Source organism: Mobula hypostoma, chromosome 13 (genome assembly GCF_963921235.1).
Source record: "Mobula hypostoma chromosome 13, sMobHyp1.1, whole genome shotgun sequence".
NCBI lineage: Eukaryota > Metazoa > Chordata > Chondrichthyes > Myliobatiformes > Myliobatidae > Mobula > Mobula hypostoma.
This window is the reverse complement of record NC_086109.1, coordinates 74473675-74489874: the sequence shown is the minus strand read 5'-3', so window position 1 is coordinate 74489874 and position 16200 is coordinate 74473675. Positions and strand designations below refer to the sequence as shown.

General features: G+C 40.2%; 1 protein-coding gene across 1 annotated transcript in view; it reads left to right on the top strand.

Moving 5' to 3' along the window:
- LOC134355680 (NAD(P) transhydrogenase, mitochondrial-like) overlaps positions 1-15856 on the top strand; it is an 83183-nt gene extending 67327 nt beyond the window's left edge. Inside the window, exons 19-22 of the mRNA XM_063065954.1 lie at positions 2053-2134; positions 2989-3107; positions 8114-8229; positions 15586-15856. Of these exons, the coding sequence (XP_062922024.1) occupies positions 2053-2134; positions 2989-3107; positions 8114-8229; positions 15586-15732 (464 nt within the window). The 3' untranslated portion in view covers positions 15733-15856. The remainder of the gene's footprint in view (positions 1-2052; positions 2135-2988; positions 3108-8113; positions 8230-15585) is intronic.
- Positions 15857-16200: the final 344 nt, after the last annotated feature.

Sequence of the window (16200 nt, the reverse complement as noted above, 5' to 3'; positions counted from 1 at the left end):
TAATTTCTCACCAGTGTGGATGTCTCACCAATTATCTCCGTCCCTGATTCTCTATTGTCCTTCTTTTTCTTCTGAAACTTGAAGTGTTCAGAAAGTAGATCTCTTCAGTCTGAGTGAATTCTTCCTGGAGCTGATATTTTGTGACTGATGATTGCAAGAGGCATTGTGAGCATTCTACTCATATGCCGACTACGGTGCACACAGCAGCCGTCACAGCAAATGATTAAATCCTGTATAAAAGTTTCATATTCACAAATGTTTCTGAGTAGTCTCAACAGGCTGAATCTGGAGAGGAGGCTTTATGGAACACAGAAAGTAGATTAGTACAGCACAGTGCAGGCCCTTTGGCGAACTTAAAGATCAATCGAACCCTTCCGACATTGCCCTCGGCTTTTTTTCATACATGTCCCTATCGATGAATTTCTTAAATATCCCTAATGCATCTGCCTCTACCACTCACTCAGCAGTACATTCCATGTTCTTACATCATACAGTCTATGTAAAATACCTTGCCTCTGACATACCTCCTATACTTCCATCCAGTCACCTTAAAATATGCCCTCTCATATTCGCCATCCCCATTCTTGGGAAAAAAACACTGCTTATCTATACTGTCTATACCTTTTACCATCTTATACGCCTCTATCCAAGTCACCTGTCATCCTACTTTCTTCCAAAGAGAAAAGCCCTAGTTCACTCAACCTTTCCTCATAAGATATGTTCTTTACACCAGGCAGCATTCTGGTATATCTCCTCTGCACCCTCTCTAAAGTTTCAACCTCCTTCACCCTCTCTAAAGTTTCTACATCCTTCTTGTGATGTGGTGATCAGAACTGAATACAATATTCTTAGTGTGGCCTAACCAGAGGTGTTTTTTTTTTAGAGCTGCAGCATTACCTCATAGCTCTTGAACTCAATCCCCTGAATAGTGAAGTCCAACACACCATCTGGCTTCTTAACCACCCTATCAACTTGTTTCGCAACTTTGAGAGGTCTGTGGACGTGGACCCCAAGATCACTCTGTTCCTCCACACTGCTGAGAATCCTACCATTAACTCTGTAGTCTGCCTTCCAAAGTGTATCACTTCATACTTCCCTGGATTGAATCTTATCTGCCACCTCACAGCTCGGCATCTGATCAATGTCCCTTTGGCAACCTTCTACACTATCCACAATTCCACAAATCTTTGAGCCATCTTCAGATTTCCTGATCCTCACTTCTGCTTCATCATCCAAGTCATATATAAAAATCACAAAGAGCGGGGGTCCCTGAACAGATCCCCACAGAACACCACTAGTCATAGATCTCCAGAGGGAATATGCTCCATATGCTTATTACTGTCTGTCCTCTGTGGGCAAGCCAATTCCGAATCCGTGCAGCCAAGTTTTCCAGGATCCCATGTCTCCTGATTGTCTGAACGAGCCTGCAGTAGGGAATCTTGTTGAAAGCCTTAGTAATATCCATATACATCACATCCACTGCTTCACCTTCATCAGTTTGTTTTGTCACTTCCTTGAATAAGTCAGTCAGGCTCGTGAGGCATGACCTGCCCCTCACAAATACAGGCTGACTATCCCTAATCAGACTATGCTTCTCTAAATACTCATAAATACTATCTCTAAGAATTTTTTCTAATAGTTTGCTAATGTAAGACTTGCAAATCTGTAATTTTCGGGATGATCCCTATTAACGTTCTTGATCAAAGGAATATCGTTTAACACCTTCCAATGATCTGGAACAACCACTGTAGCCAGTTAGAACGCACAGATCATCACCAAAAGTGCATCAATCTCTTCCCGCTCTTCTGGTACTAAACTGAGGTTTATCCTGTCCAGCTCTGAGGACTGTATCTATCCTAATGTTTTTCAAAAGTTCCACCACATCCTTTTTCTTAACCTCGACATGTTCCAGCAGGGATTTAGGGGTAGAACGCAAACATTGATGCCTGTAATGAATTTATATTGCTATGTTCAGAAGCATCAGAAGTTTCCAACACAAAGAAGTAAAATAATTTAATTTGGAAGCAAACCTGTCTGTACTTTATATTGCAGGTTGGGGCTTATGTGCTGCAAAAGCTCAGTATCCGATTGCTGACATGGTTAAGATGCTAATTGAACATGGGAAGAAGGTCAGGTAAGAACTTGCTTTTCTCCAAAATGAATGGCTATTTTCCATTTTAATTGTAGATAGACATTAATTTACTTAATTCCCTTGATTGTCTGCCATAGTTTGTCAAGTGATCTGTGGAATTTCACTTCATGTGTCAAAGGGATGTCCATTGGCAAACAATATGTTTGAAGAACTCAGTAGTTTAAGCGGTATCTGTGGGAGAAAAGTAATTATTGATATTTCTGGTCAAAACTCTGCATTAATCCTGAAGCAGGGTTCCAAATGAATCATCCACCATTCCTCTTCTCCTGCAGGTGCTGTTTGACCCACTGAGTTGTGGAGTTCTTCCAGGGGAGTGTGTGAATCCTTCAAGTTGGAGTGTTTGCATTTGCATTCTCTTTTGTCTCCAAATGTCCATTGACCTTCTGTGAAAGCTGTAACAGCTTATTCAGGGAATCCATAGTTAAGAAACAAGAGTGTATGTCTATTTGTCAAATCTGGAAGGCACAGTCATATGATTTATGCTAATTGGTTAACTTCTGAAGAAGGCACAATTACACAATTTGTATCCAACATCCAGTAGTAAGACGACTTTGAGAAACAAACCTAAGTGCTCTCAAGTATTTTTTTAGATGATTTACTGTATATAGTCCAACGTCAAGGATACCAATACTGTGAGTAATGTACAGAATAATGCACTCAGAGAGGCCATTTCCACCTTGCTGTAAGAGTTTTTGCCCAATTGCACCTGTCTTAACTTGCAAGGGTCTTCTCCATGGCCAAGGGTTCATTTTGATCTGTAGAAAAAATAAATAATAAAAGCTTTGTTATAATTATTTCAAGGTAGCCTTAGTAATTAACTGAATTGTAATTTGCAGATTTGGAATCCATCCTGTTGCCGGTCGAATGCCTGGTCAACTGAATGTACTTCTAGCCGAGGCAGGTGTACCTTATGATGTTGTTTTAGAAATGGATGAGATCAACAATGATTTCCCAGGTGAGAGGACACTTCTCAGTTCAGAGGCATCACCAGCCTCAGTTTTTAATTACCTTGTCTCTATTCAGAGAAAACTAGACTTCTGTGTAACTGTGAGTTGTTTTGCAGACACAATGTCAAAGGTGTGCTTCACTAAAATATGAGGGAATGTTTGGTGTTTCTTTAACCAAGTTGCATACAGTAGATATCAGATAAAGCAGTATGGTTATGTTTAAGCTCCAGTCTTTATTATTAGCATGTGTGGCACTCATCCTTTGTCAAAGCTTACATGGTCACTTCTTAGTCAATGAACTACATTGATCTAACTTCCTGTTTATTTGAAAACTAAAATGATGCGATGTATTCACTGCCTAGACTAAATGTAGTTGTTTGGTGATTTGAAGTTGCCAAAGAATTAGATGCCAATCAGCAAAAATAAATGTTATTTATCCAACCTGATAGCACGAACATCGATCTCTTGATCTAATGGTAATTCCCCCCATCCCCGCCCCCACCATTCCCCATTTCTGTTTCCCGCTCACCTTATTTCCTTACCTGCCCACCACCTCCCTCTGGTGCTCCTCCCCCTTCTCTCTCCTCCATGGTCGTCTATCTTCTACCAGATTCCCCCTTCTCCATACCTTCATCTCTTTCACCAATCAACTTCCCAGCTTCTTACTTCACCCACTCTCCCTCTCCTGGTTTCACTTATCACCTTGTACTTCTTCCTCCCTTCCCCCCCCCCCACCACCTTCTTACCCTGACTTCTTCTCTTCCTTTCCACTCTTGATGAGGAGTCTTCGCCCGAACCGTCAACTGTTTGCTCTTTTCCGTGGATGCTGCCTGGTCTGCTGAGTTCCTCCAGCATTTTTTGTGTGTTGAGTTGGATTTCCAGCATCTTCACATTTTTTTTTTTATTTTGAGCTTTTCAGTAGGCAGGGTAACATATTGATAGCAACCCAGGATTTAACAGTTTTAAGAAGTTTAATTTCAGATGAAAGTGTGCATAGAGTTAACTTGGAAGCAAATAGAAGCCATGGGCATCCAAAGATGGTGCTGAATCATGTAGCGAAAGATTCAAGTAGAAACATTTGTTCATTATTTATTACAAGGTTTTAGTTTGCTTGCAGTTTTTGAATGCAGAAAAAAATAAACAAAACCATAGCATAAATTAGAAGTACCAAAGCCTTTTCCTCTAGTTTTGCACATAGGTAGCTAATTTTCAGTGTCATCTAAGTATTTCTGGAAAAATATTGTGTGGATGCAGATTGCTTCCTTGTAAGACTAGGAAGGATGAGAAAATCTAGAAGCAAGTTAACTTGTATCATTCTCAAGCAAGCGTCCATTTCTCTGGCAGGCACCCAAGAGCAGACTGCCTTCCACTCATTTCAGTTGGAGAAGGGTACTACTTGTGTAGCAGTAAATCTGACACATAGGATTTGTGGTGGAAATGAACTTATTGAATGTGTCATGGTCATGGCTAGCATAGTCTGAGAGATTCTATTTGCAATTGGATTGGGGAAAAAAAAAGACTGATTAGGGATAGTCAGCATGGTTTTGTGCTTGGAAATCACATCTCATGAATTTAATTGAGTTTTTTATAATCGAGAATACCAAGAAGATTGAGTTCATGGCAATAGGCATTAGTACACTTGGACTTTAGTGAGGCTGGCCAGTTAGGTACAAGATTGGTTTGGTGGGAAAAGTCAAAGAGTGAGAGATGGATGGAGGGTTGATTTTCAAATAAAAGGCATGCGCGCAGTGATGTGCCACAGGGATCACTGCCGCTTGTCCAATGTTTCAATGACTGGCTGAGAATGTAGGTAGTGTGGTTAGTAAGTTTGTGGATGACACCAAAATTGGTGATGTGGTGGATTGTGAAGAAGATTGTCTCAGATTCAAATGAGAACATGGGAAAAGGAATGGCACATGGAGTTTAACCTAGACAAGTATGAAATTACGCATTTTGGGAAATTAATCCAGGGCAAGATATGTACAGTAAACGAAGAGCTCCAGGGAGTGTTGTAGGACAGAGAAAATGTGGGGTATAAGTACATAACTCCCTGAAAGTGGAGACTGAGGTGGACCAGATGGTGTATTGTATGCTTACGTTCACTGCACAGGGCACTGTGTACAAGAGTTGGGACATCATGTTGCGGCCATATATTGATGGAATATTGTGTGATGTTCTGATCACCGTACCAGAAAAATGTGACTTACTCTAAGTCAGTCAGTCAGTCAGTGGGTGCCGTCCCGAATCCGGGGTTGGCAGCTACGCACCTCCATCTTCTTCGATCTTGCGACAGCAGCGAGTACAGCCTCTCCTCCAGTTTGTTCTCGCTGGCCGCCTTGGCACCGCTTGTCACCGCCCCCGCCGAACTCGAGTCCGAGGCCGTGTCGGCTTCCAGCCGCGGCTGCTTCTTCGAGCTTGGCCCTTCCTTAGACGGAGGCCTTGGGCAGGTCCAGGCACACGATGCAGTGCCCAAGTTCATCATGTCTCTTCTAACTAGGTGCATAGCATACGATTCGTAGATACGTGGTGAGGCTTTAATCTCTTCCATGGAACATGGCTGTTGGCTCACAAGGAGCTCATCCGCCCTTCGTCAGGTCTTGTTTTTTTTTAGTCCTGATCGGTGTCCTCACACCCTCCTCACCAGACTAAGTCCGGTGGGGGAGCCGGCCCAAGTCCAAGAGGGTGTGGAAAATATTCACAAGAATGTTACCAGGTCTGGAGAGCTTGATTTACAAGGAGAGTCTGGATAGGCCAGTGCTATCTTCCTGGAGTGAAAGGGACTGAGTAGTGATTTATAAAGTCACAAGGAGTATCAATAAGATCAATGATCATGGTCTAGCATAGGGAGTCTAAAACTAGTCAGCATTGGTTAAGGTGAAGGGGAAAGATTTCAAGGGGACTGGAGAGGTGTTACCACACAGTGTGTGGGGTTTAAACCACCAGCTGAAGTACAAGAGGCAGGTACTTGCAGTATTTTGAAGAGATTTGGACAGGTTCTTAGATAGGAAATATTAGAGGGATATGGGCCAAGTACAGACAAGTGGGACTAGTGCAGGAAGGCACTTTGGTTAGCATTGACAAGTTGGGCTGAAAGGCCTGTTTCCATGCTGTATAACTTTGGCTATGAGTTTTAAAAGGGATAACGTTTGTGCAGTGTAGACAGGAGAATAGTCTACCATAGCGCACTGAAATATGGTAAACTTAGAATAATCCATTACCAGAATATTTGGAAATGTCGTTGGATCAGTATCTTGGTCACTAGCTAATGTTAATCAGGTTCCCCACCTCCTCTTTGCCCTGATCCTCTGGTTCTTGATTCTCTTTCAGCTTAACTTTGTTCACTATATGACTATTACATCTTTTTTAACACTTTTAAAAACAAAAATGAATTAATACATTGAGATATATATAGAAATATCATCAAACATCAGTCTAGAAAATCCACTGATCTGGCACTACCAATGTCTAAGTGTGTCATATTATGAAGTTTTAATGTTGTATATGAAATTGGTGAGGCAAAACACAAGTGCATTGGAATAGCTGAGACTGAAAGCAACCAAGTCAAGTATTTGAGCAGCAGGTGGATTTGGAGCAATGGCCGTTGTTGTGGACTGGTCTGAGTACGCTGAGAGGAGATGTGCAACGAGGGAGGCCTAACTCTCTCCCTCCCTCCCTGCTTTCCCCCATATAGCACATATCTTTGTGTCTGTTTAATGATGCTACAAAAATGTATAAATTCTTGCACAGTTCTGGAGAATCAGAGATGGGAGTGAAGGTAAAATAGAATGGTAAAACCATAAGTTGCCTGGATCAGCTTGGACATTGGCCAGTGAGTGTAATGGAAATAGTGGATTATCACATCTGGTGTACAGGGTTTGTAACTGTAACTGAAGATGATGCCTGTAGACTTGTGATTATTTGGAAGAAATCTTTGCTTATGAAACACGGGATTTTAAAATACTAATTGTCTTGATGCACTCCAGCTCTTATAATAATTGTGCCTCAATAATATTAGGAGCTTCCAGGGTATTTACCCAGGCACAATGAAGGGTCAATAATATAAACTCATGAGGTATTGGAGAGGTCTACGTGAATATGATGGGTTTTTCTTTTGCACCTGTTGTTGCAAGTGAGGAAAGTGCAATTTAAGTCACATAAGCAAACTGTTATTTAACTAATTGAATACATGAACCTGGATGGAGTTTTGAGTTCTTCAAACACTGTCATAGCTAGGATCATCTTGGTCTGAGATAAATATTTTAAAAGTGATGCTGGTAGATGGTGGAAGCTTGGGTCCCTCAAATTTTGCCAGCCCTTTAAAAGCCAAGCTCTGTAGGCTAGTATGAGTTGCTTTGTTATCTTGGGAGTTATGAAGATGGGAGTAATTTCGCATATTCAGTGAATAGCCTAACTCTTCAATTTATGACTATGTGTGGTTTTTTAATAAAGGAACTAATTTCTGTTTTGCAATGAGAAGGAGCAATTTGCACAATAATCTCCTTGGGCTGTCTATGATGTGTGTTCCCTCATGACCACAGCAATCTTTCCTTGCATCTAGACTTAATCCAGTCACTGGAGTGTTTATTAATTAACTCCAGTTTGACTCCAGTTTTTCTAAGGCTCTTTGGTGCTGCCTTGATGGTTTTTATGTCTTTCTGAGAATAAGCTTTGCTAAATGGAATGATGTCTGCAGTTAACCAACTTGATTTCTCTGGGATGAATTAGTGACAGAATCTCCCTAAAGGCTAAACTCATATTTGAGATTTAAGATGATTGAGTGTAAATAAGGCAGATTCAATGATTGATACAAAGTCCATATGGTCTTGTCTGTGGTATTTATTACACCAGGCACTCATTTGACTTGAACTGTGTCTGTATTCTGTCAGTTCTTTTATGAAGCAAATGGGCTTGAGATACCAAAACGATAAATTTAAGCTGTCTTATTTATAATAAAAAAAACTGTCTGCAGCAGCAAAGGAATGACATCAAACTTTTTTTTTTCTTTCGTTCTTAGAAACTGATTTAGTTCTGGTTATTGGTGCCAATGACACTGTGAATTCAGCAGCACAGGAAGATCCTAATTCGATAATTGCTGGCATGCCAGTTTTGGAGGTCTGGAAATCTAAGCAGGTAAGCACAAGTGTAAAAGTACCTTTTCCAGTCGAATGTTTCAAGCAGTACTGAGTACTTCATCCTATTCAAAGTAAATCTGATTTTATTATCACTCATCCAGTTTGGTGGAACAAATTGGAATGACCTATGTTTGTTATATATTTATATATATAAAAAAAAAACATGTAGGAGGTTTGGACTCCTGTGCCAATCATAACTTGGAGCCAAGCACAATATTTCTTGTAGAAATGCTGTTTATTATCAATAAGGTATACACATATTTAAGGAAATCTAAGATTACTTCTTGGGAATGTTATCGTAAGTCTGTTTTCAATATCGTGATGGACTGGGAGTAAACAAAGAAGTGAGATCCTGAATTGCATCATCTTGCAGATGAGTATATAAACCAAGTTAGTGTCCTTAATCACTGTCCTTTGGGATTAAGGCAGAGAATTAATACTTGCAAATCAAGTCTGCAATTGGGGTTTTGGAGTCAAATCTTGTGATCTAGTTTTTCAAAAAGAAGCCCGCAGTGTTTGACTGAATGCATTCTTCTTCATTGGCAACACTTTCTATCTGCATCAGTGGAAGTGAAAAGAGTGATTGGGACTTTTAATGGGATCGGTCTTCGTGTTCGGGTAGGAAAGTATATGCGGATACAGAGTCACTGGCCTGGATTTTACAGTGAAGAGCAAAATAAAATCTAGGTCAGTGGCCCTGTACTCGTGTGACACATCGTGGCCCAAAAAGGCTAATTCATAGCACAGATTGTAATTCCCTGAAATGAATATTTTGAATATAAAGAACTGTGAAGTTTTAATTTTTATTTGCTAAAGATATTTTTCACCTTCTGCTAAAACTTCTACAGTACAGAGAAGCAGACCCTTCAGCCCATCTAGTCCATGCAAAACTGTTACTCTTCTTAGTTCCATCCTAGGACCTGAACCATCGCCCTCCATATCATGTTTTTCTGAAAAAAATTTAAAAAATCACAACACAAATGGTTGCTCAAGATTTCCAACATCTTGTGTTTATGATTCTGTACTTGCATGTACTTTTCCTGTTCTAACCCTGAATAACACTGCCCAAAAATGTCTTGCAATCTTTGTGGGATGGATTTTATCTTTTCTGAAGTTACTTGCTATGAGGCATCACTTTCAGGGTGATCTCTGGCCTCCAACACACTGGCTGATCAACGATTCTCATTGAAGAATACTTTGAGACAGCACACCAGGAAGTAAAAGCATCTTTGCTTGTATTTTAAAAGGTGCAGATTGTAATGCGGGTGATTGCAGTAAAAGGTGAAAAACATTTTGAGCAACTAAAACATTTAAGATAGGGCAGCGTGGTATCTTCATGGGACAGCACGATAGCTTAGTGGTTATCATAATTGTGTTACAACGCCAACAGCCCCGGTATGATTCTGCTGCTCTGTATAAAGAGTTGTATGTTCTCCCCGTGACCATGTGGATTTCCTCTGGGTCCTCTGGTTCTCTCCCACATTCCAATGACATATCTTGGTAGGTTAGTTAGTCACATCAGTATAATTAGGTGTCGCGACATTGTTGGGCCAGAAGACCCCATTACGGTGCTGTATCTCTAAGTGAAATAAAGACTTCACAGGTCTTCAAATTTACAGTTATTCATTTCAGGAAATTACAGTTCGCACACATGAATTAGTCCTCTTGGGCCAAGAGTTAGCTAATTCTGGAGTTCATCATGCATTCTCACAATAAAGCATAATATTTTTGTTGTGTTTTTTGGCAAGCATAGCTTATGAATAGTTTTCATCAGTTTGCTCCATTTCCAGAGACTGTTTGGAGAATCCTGTCCTATAATCAGTAATGTATGGATTTTCATTTACTCATTTGGTATCTGGGCATCATTATTGAGCCTTGCATTCATCTCCTGCCCCTCATTGAAGGCAGTACGAACCCGCACTGAACTGCTGCATTTTGCTGTTGAAGTTATTCCAATATTTAGATGCAGCAGCTCCACAGGAATGGTCATTTATTAATAGTCAGATCATTGTGTAACTTGGAAGGGTACTTGTATGGCAGACTGCTCCAATGTGCCTTCTGCCATTATTAAGGTTAGCCAGGTTACAAATTGAGAGATGCTGTTAGAATAGCCAAGGCAACTAACTGAGTTTTACTGGACACATGCAAAATTCCAAAAACTTCGGTCAGTTTCCTCTTGTGGTTGTGATGAAGGATTTTTTTTCCAATGCCATTAAAGAGGCAAAGTATGAGCTACTATTACATTATGGGTTTCTTTTTCATTGGATTTAGGGGCCTCTTCCTCAGGTATCTGGACAGCACAATTTATTTCTATATCATTTATTAATTGAGATATGGTGCAGTGTGGGCCCTTCTGGCCCTTCGAGCCACACCACCCAGCAATCCTTGCAATTTCATGTGAGCCTCATCACAGGACAATTTACAATGACCCAATGAACCTACTGACCAGTAGGTCTTTGGTCTGTGGGAGGAAACTGGAGTACCTGGAGGAAATCCACACGGTCAGAGGGAGACATATAAACTCCTTGCAGGCAGCGGCGGGAAATGAACCCAGGTCACTGGTACTGTAAAGCATTGTGCTAACCACTACACTAGCATGCCGCTCCGCGGTATTATAGGCACGTGAAATCCAAATCGCAGATGCTTGAACCCAAGCTATCCCAGTGAAAAAGTACCACTCGGAGCTCCAAATTCAATCTCACAAACAAAATCCACTTGAACAAGATATATCAGTAGATGTTGGAAAGGTGCCTACATTCCTGTGTCACCAACGAAAGTTCACTATCCAGCCCTTGATGGGCAGAGAGTATTGTGGCAATAGAACCCAGTATTTAGACGTCGATATGGGCACCGTGCCAGATTGCTAGGTCAGTGTGTCGGGGTCCGAGGGACGGGCTGATTCAGATTGCTGCTCCACGAGGTTTACTCAGCTCTGCGCTGAACTATATATGGGATTCTCTTAATGGACCAGTTCTTTACGCTATTTGTTTGTGGTTACTATCTGCATGGTTTTTTTCCCTCTACACATTGGGTATTCACGGATCTTTTATGGGTTCTTTTGGGTGTCTTTGTTTTGTGGCTGCCTGTTAGGAGATGAATCTCTAGGTTGTATCATGTATACATACTTTGATAATAAATATACTTTGAATAAAAAAAAACAGAATTGAAGTCATAGTTATCAAGTGTAAACTCCCAGTTGGAAATTTTGTTGGGATACAGATGAAATTTGCATCTCAAATCATTGTTTTTATTATTGCTGAGTATAACTTCTCAAAGTTTAATTGTATAATAAAATCTGTAACTCTTGTTTTTCATCTGGAAAGGCTTTTTAATCTGGACAAATAAGTTTTGATGAAATAGGCAAAAAATAATGGAGGTTATGTCTTATGGTTTTATATTCCTTGGCTGCAACAACTCTGACAAAATTAATTTCAAAACACAACAGAAAGTATCCCAGACTCATGCCACTCCCCTATCTTAAGATGATTAGGGCTGATCAATCTTACTGAGCAGATTTTCACAGATTTTTTAAAACTACTAATCTGAATCATTTGGAGTGGGGACATCATTACTATTATAATTCCTGAGCTTTGTTGTCATCCTTGTCCTGCCATGTTAATATTGTTCAAAATACAGAAAAAAATCAGATTCTTAAATTTGAAGGAACAAGATGGACTCTATTGCTGTATATTTATTTTTTGTAAAAGAACTTGTTTAAAAAAAAACACCCTGGGCATTTAGGAAATGAGTGGAGAATTTAGCCTAAGGTGTCTCTGCTCATTGAAATGGAGCCACCAACCCAATCCCACCTGTAGCACATTATAGATAGTGGATTACAACCATAATTATACATTGAACTAGTACTTAAATGTGAGGAGAGTTGCTGCCTCTGTCGTATTCTGAGTGAAAGTTATTTTTCTTCTTTCCTGCTTTAATTCTTCTAATTATTAGGATAATAAGTTGAATTTTACATGAATTAGAAGCACTACATGTTTTATCCAAGCATAACATCTTTTGACAAAAGATAAATATACAGAAATATGCAGTTGAGGTAGATTCTTGGAAATAGTGTGTATATTTGTCTCTTATTATTCTTGACAAAATATCCAGTGGGATCAGTCATAATGAGGCAGATAAGTACTGGAAAATGTAATTTCTTTGTATTTCTGGCATCCAGCATTAGTGTTGAGTACTCGAGGCGGATATAGTATTAAACAATATGAACACTCCTCTATACTGCAACAAAATATATTAACAAAACCTCAAGGATATTAGCCATGGCATCAGTGGTAGATGTTCAGTTCTTGACATTAACTAAGACAAGATTAATAATGTACCATTAGTCAGAATCACATTATTGAAATTCTCATCTGGCCCCATTTTGCTCCATCCCTAGCCCTTCCTGGCACATGTATTTTGAAATTTTTTTTTTATAAAACTAAGTTGATTATTCTATACCTGGGAACTGTACCCAGAGAATTTGCAAAATGCTACAAAATTTTTCCCATTGCCCCAAATGAGGCAGTTTGTGAGAAATTTGGAGAATTTGCATTGGGTATTTCAGAAGAAAATGTAATTTGAGTATTGTTGGTGAGAATGAAAAATCTTATTTCACTTTTGGTCATACATGCGTGTGTTAAGGGTATTGGTTAGAGAGTCTGTTCCGTTTATGTGATTGTATTCCAATACTCTTAAAGTACAAAGTTTAAAATAAAATATATTATCAGAGTATATAACATGTCATCTGAGATTCTTTTTCTGCGGGCATACTTGGTAAATCTATAGAACCGTAAATGTAAACTGTAAACAAACAATGCAAATATAAATAAATAGCAATGAATAATGAGGGTGAAATAACAGTATAACAGAGTCCTTAAGTGAGTGTAGTTATCCCCCTTTGTTCAGGAGCCACATGGTCGAGGAGTAGTAACTGTTTGTAAACCTGGCAGTGCGAGTTCTGAAGCACTTATACCTTCTACCTGATAGCAGCAGTGAGAAAAGAGCATTGCCTGGGCAGTGAGTGCTGCTTTTCTTTGGCAACGTTTCATGTAGATGTGCTCAATGGTTTGGAGGGTTTTACGTCTGATGTACCGGGCCAAATCCGCTACTATTTGTAGGATTTGCCACTCCGTTCCCGTACCAGGCCATAGTGCAGGCAGTCAGCACACTTTCCACCACACATTTATAGAAGTTTGCCAAGGTTTTTGATGACATCCAATCCTCTGCAGACTCCTGCAGAAATAGAGGTTTTGTTGTACTTTCTTCACAATAATATTTATATGATTGGTCCAGAACAGGTCCTCTGAGATAGTGACACCCAGGAATTTAATACTGCAGGTGAATCAGATATCACTAATATATAAATAAATTTTGCAAAAGTTTAAAAAAAAGTAGTGAGGTAGTGTTCATGGATTCACTGTCCATTCAGAAATCAGATGGCAGAGGGGAAGAAGCTGTTCCTGAATTGTTGAGTGTGTGCCGTCAGGCTCCTGTACCTCCTTCCTGATGGTGGCAATGAAAACTGGACATGTCCTAGGTGATGGGGGCCCTTAACAATGAATACTGCCATTTTTGAGGCATCATTCCATGAAGGTGTCCTGGATACCTTAGAGGCTAGTGCCCATGATGAAGCTAAGTTTACAACACCCTGCAGCTTATTTCGACCCTGGGCAGTGTTCCTTTCATTTCACTCTGTATGTGCCTGATGTATATGTTATAAAAGGTTTGAGAGGGTGAATTACTCCAGGGTGTACCAGGTTGAATTTCTAAAGTAACCTGAAATAGCCTGAAAATGGTCATAGAACATAGAATAGTACAGCACATTACAGGCCCTTCGGCCCACAATGTTGTGCCGACCCTCAAACCCTGCCTCCCATATAACCCCCCACCTTAAATTCCTCCGTATACCTGTCTAGTAGTCTCTTAAACTTCACTAGTGTATCTGCCTCTACCACTGACTCAGGCAGTGCATTCCATGCACCAACCACTCTCTGAGTAAAAAACCTTCCTCTAATATCCCCCTTGAACTTCCCACCCCTTACCTTAAAGCCATGTCCTCTTGTATTGATCAGTGGTGCCCTGGGGAAGAGGCGCTGGCTATCCACTCTATCTATTCCTCTGAATATCTTGTACACCTCTATCATGTCTCCTCTCATCCTCCTTCTCTCCAAAGAATAAAGCCCTAGCTCCCTTAATCTCTGATCATAATGCATATTCTCTAAACCAGGCAGCATCCTGGTAAATCTCCTCTGTACCCTTTCCAATGCTTCCACATCTTTCCTATAGTGAGGCGACCAGAAATGGACAAAGTACTCCAAGTGTGGCCTAACCAGAGTTTGAAAGAGCTGCATCATTACATCGCGACTCTTAAACTATATCCTTCGACTTACGAAAGCTAACACCCCATAAGCTTTCTTAACTACCCTATCTACCTGTGAGGCAACTTTCAGGGATCTGTGGACATGTACCCCCAGATCCCTCTGGTCCTCCACACTACCAAGTATCCTGCCATTTACTTTGTATTCTGACTTGGAGTTTGTCCTTCCAAAGTGTACCACCTCACACTTCTCTGGGTTGAACTCCATCTGCCACTTCTCAGCCCACTTCTGCATCCTATCAATATCTCTCTGCAATCTTCGACAATCCTCTACACCATCTACAACACCACCAACCTTTGTGTCGTCTGCAAACTTGCCAACCCACCCTTCTACCCCCACATCCAGGTCGTTAATAAAAATCACGAAAAGTAGAGGTCCCAGAACAGATCCTTGTGGGACACCACTAGTCACAACCCTCCAATCTGAATGTACTCCCAACACCACGACCCTCTGCCTTCTGCACGCAAGCCAATTCTGAATCCACCTGGCCAAACTTCCCTGGATCCCATGCCTTCTGACTTTCTGAATAAGCCTACCATGTGGAACCCTGTCAAATGCCTTACTAAAATCCATATAGATCACATCCACTGCACTACCCTCATCTATATGCCTGGTCACCTCCTCAAAGAACTCTATCAGGCTTGTTAGACACGATCTGCCCTTCACAAACCCATGCTGACTGTCCCTGATCAGACCACAAGTCTCTAAATGCCCATAGATCCTATCTCTAAGAATCTTTTCCAACAGCTTACCGATACTGGTTTATTTCCAATTACATATTCTGATAGGCCTTTGATTTAAAATGAATCTCTGGATTATGAAAAACAGAAGCACTACTAATAAGGTGACAAATATTGGCTGGTAACTGCTTTTATTACAGATGCTCAAGGTGCCAAAGAGATTGTATATACAGTAAGTGTGATTTTTCTGCATGAACATTTAATTGGAGTTATTTATTTTGAACTCTCTTCCTGCAGGTTATTGTGATGAAGCGAACTCTAGGAGTTGGTTACGCTGCAGTTGACAATCCCATTTTCTATAAACCCAACACTTCAATGCTGCTCGGTGATGCAAAGAAGACATGTGACGCTCTGCAGGGCAAGATTCGGGAAATGGAAAATTAAACATTGAGACAAAAATGTTATACTGAATAAATCAATCAACTTCCACAATTTTATGGTTTGAGGATAACAGGAACAAACAGAATGCATAATCCAGAGGAAATGTGAAAATAAATATTTTACTGTATTATTTGCATTCAGGTTATCTGCTTATTAATCTTAATTGCCTTTTTTCTGGAAGTTCCAGTCAGGGAACTTGCACCAACTCACAATGGTTTAATTCTAGATTTGATCAACAAATACTGGCATAATAATGAAGGGCACTTGATGGTTGGCGTGGATAAGGTGGACTGAAGGGCCTGTTTCTTTGACAATGATGCTATAACAAGTAGAATATACCACTGGATTTCTGTTCCACATTTGAATTTTTCATTTCTTGATTTTGTTTTAAAAAAATCAAATTATTCATGTTTTTTTTGGGGGGGGGGAATAATTCACAATGATCGGCAATGAGGGTGAATGAAAAGAAAC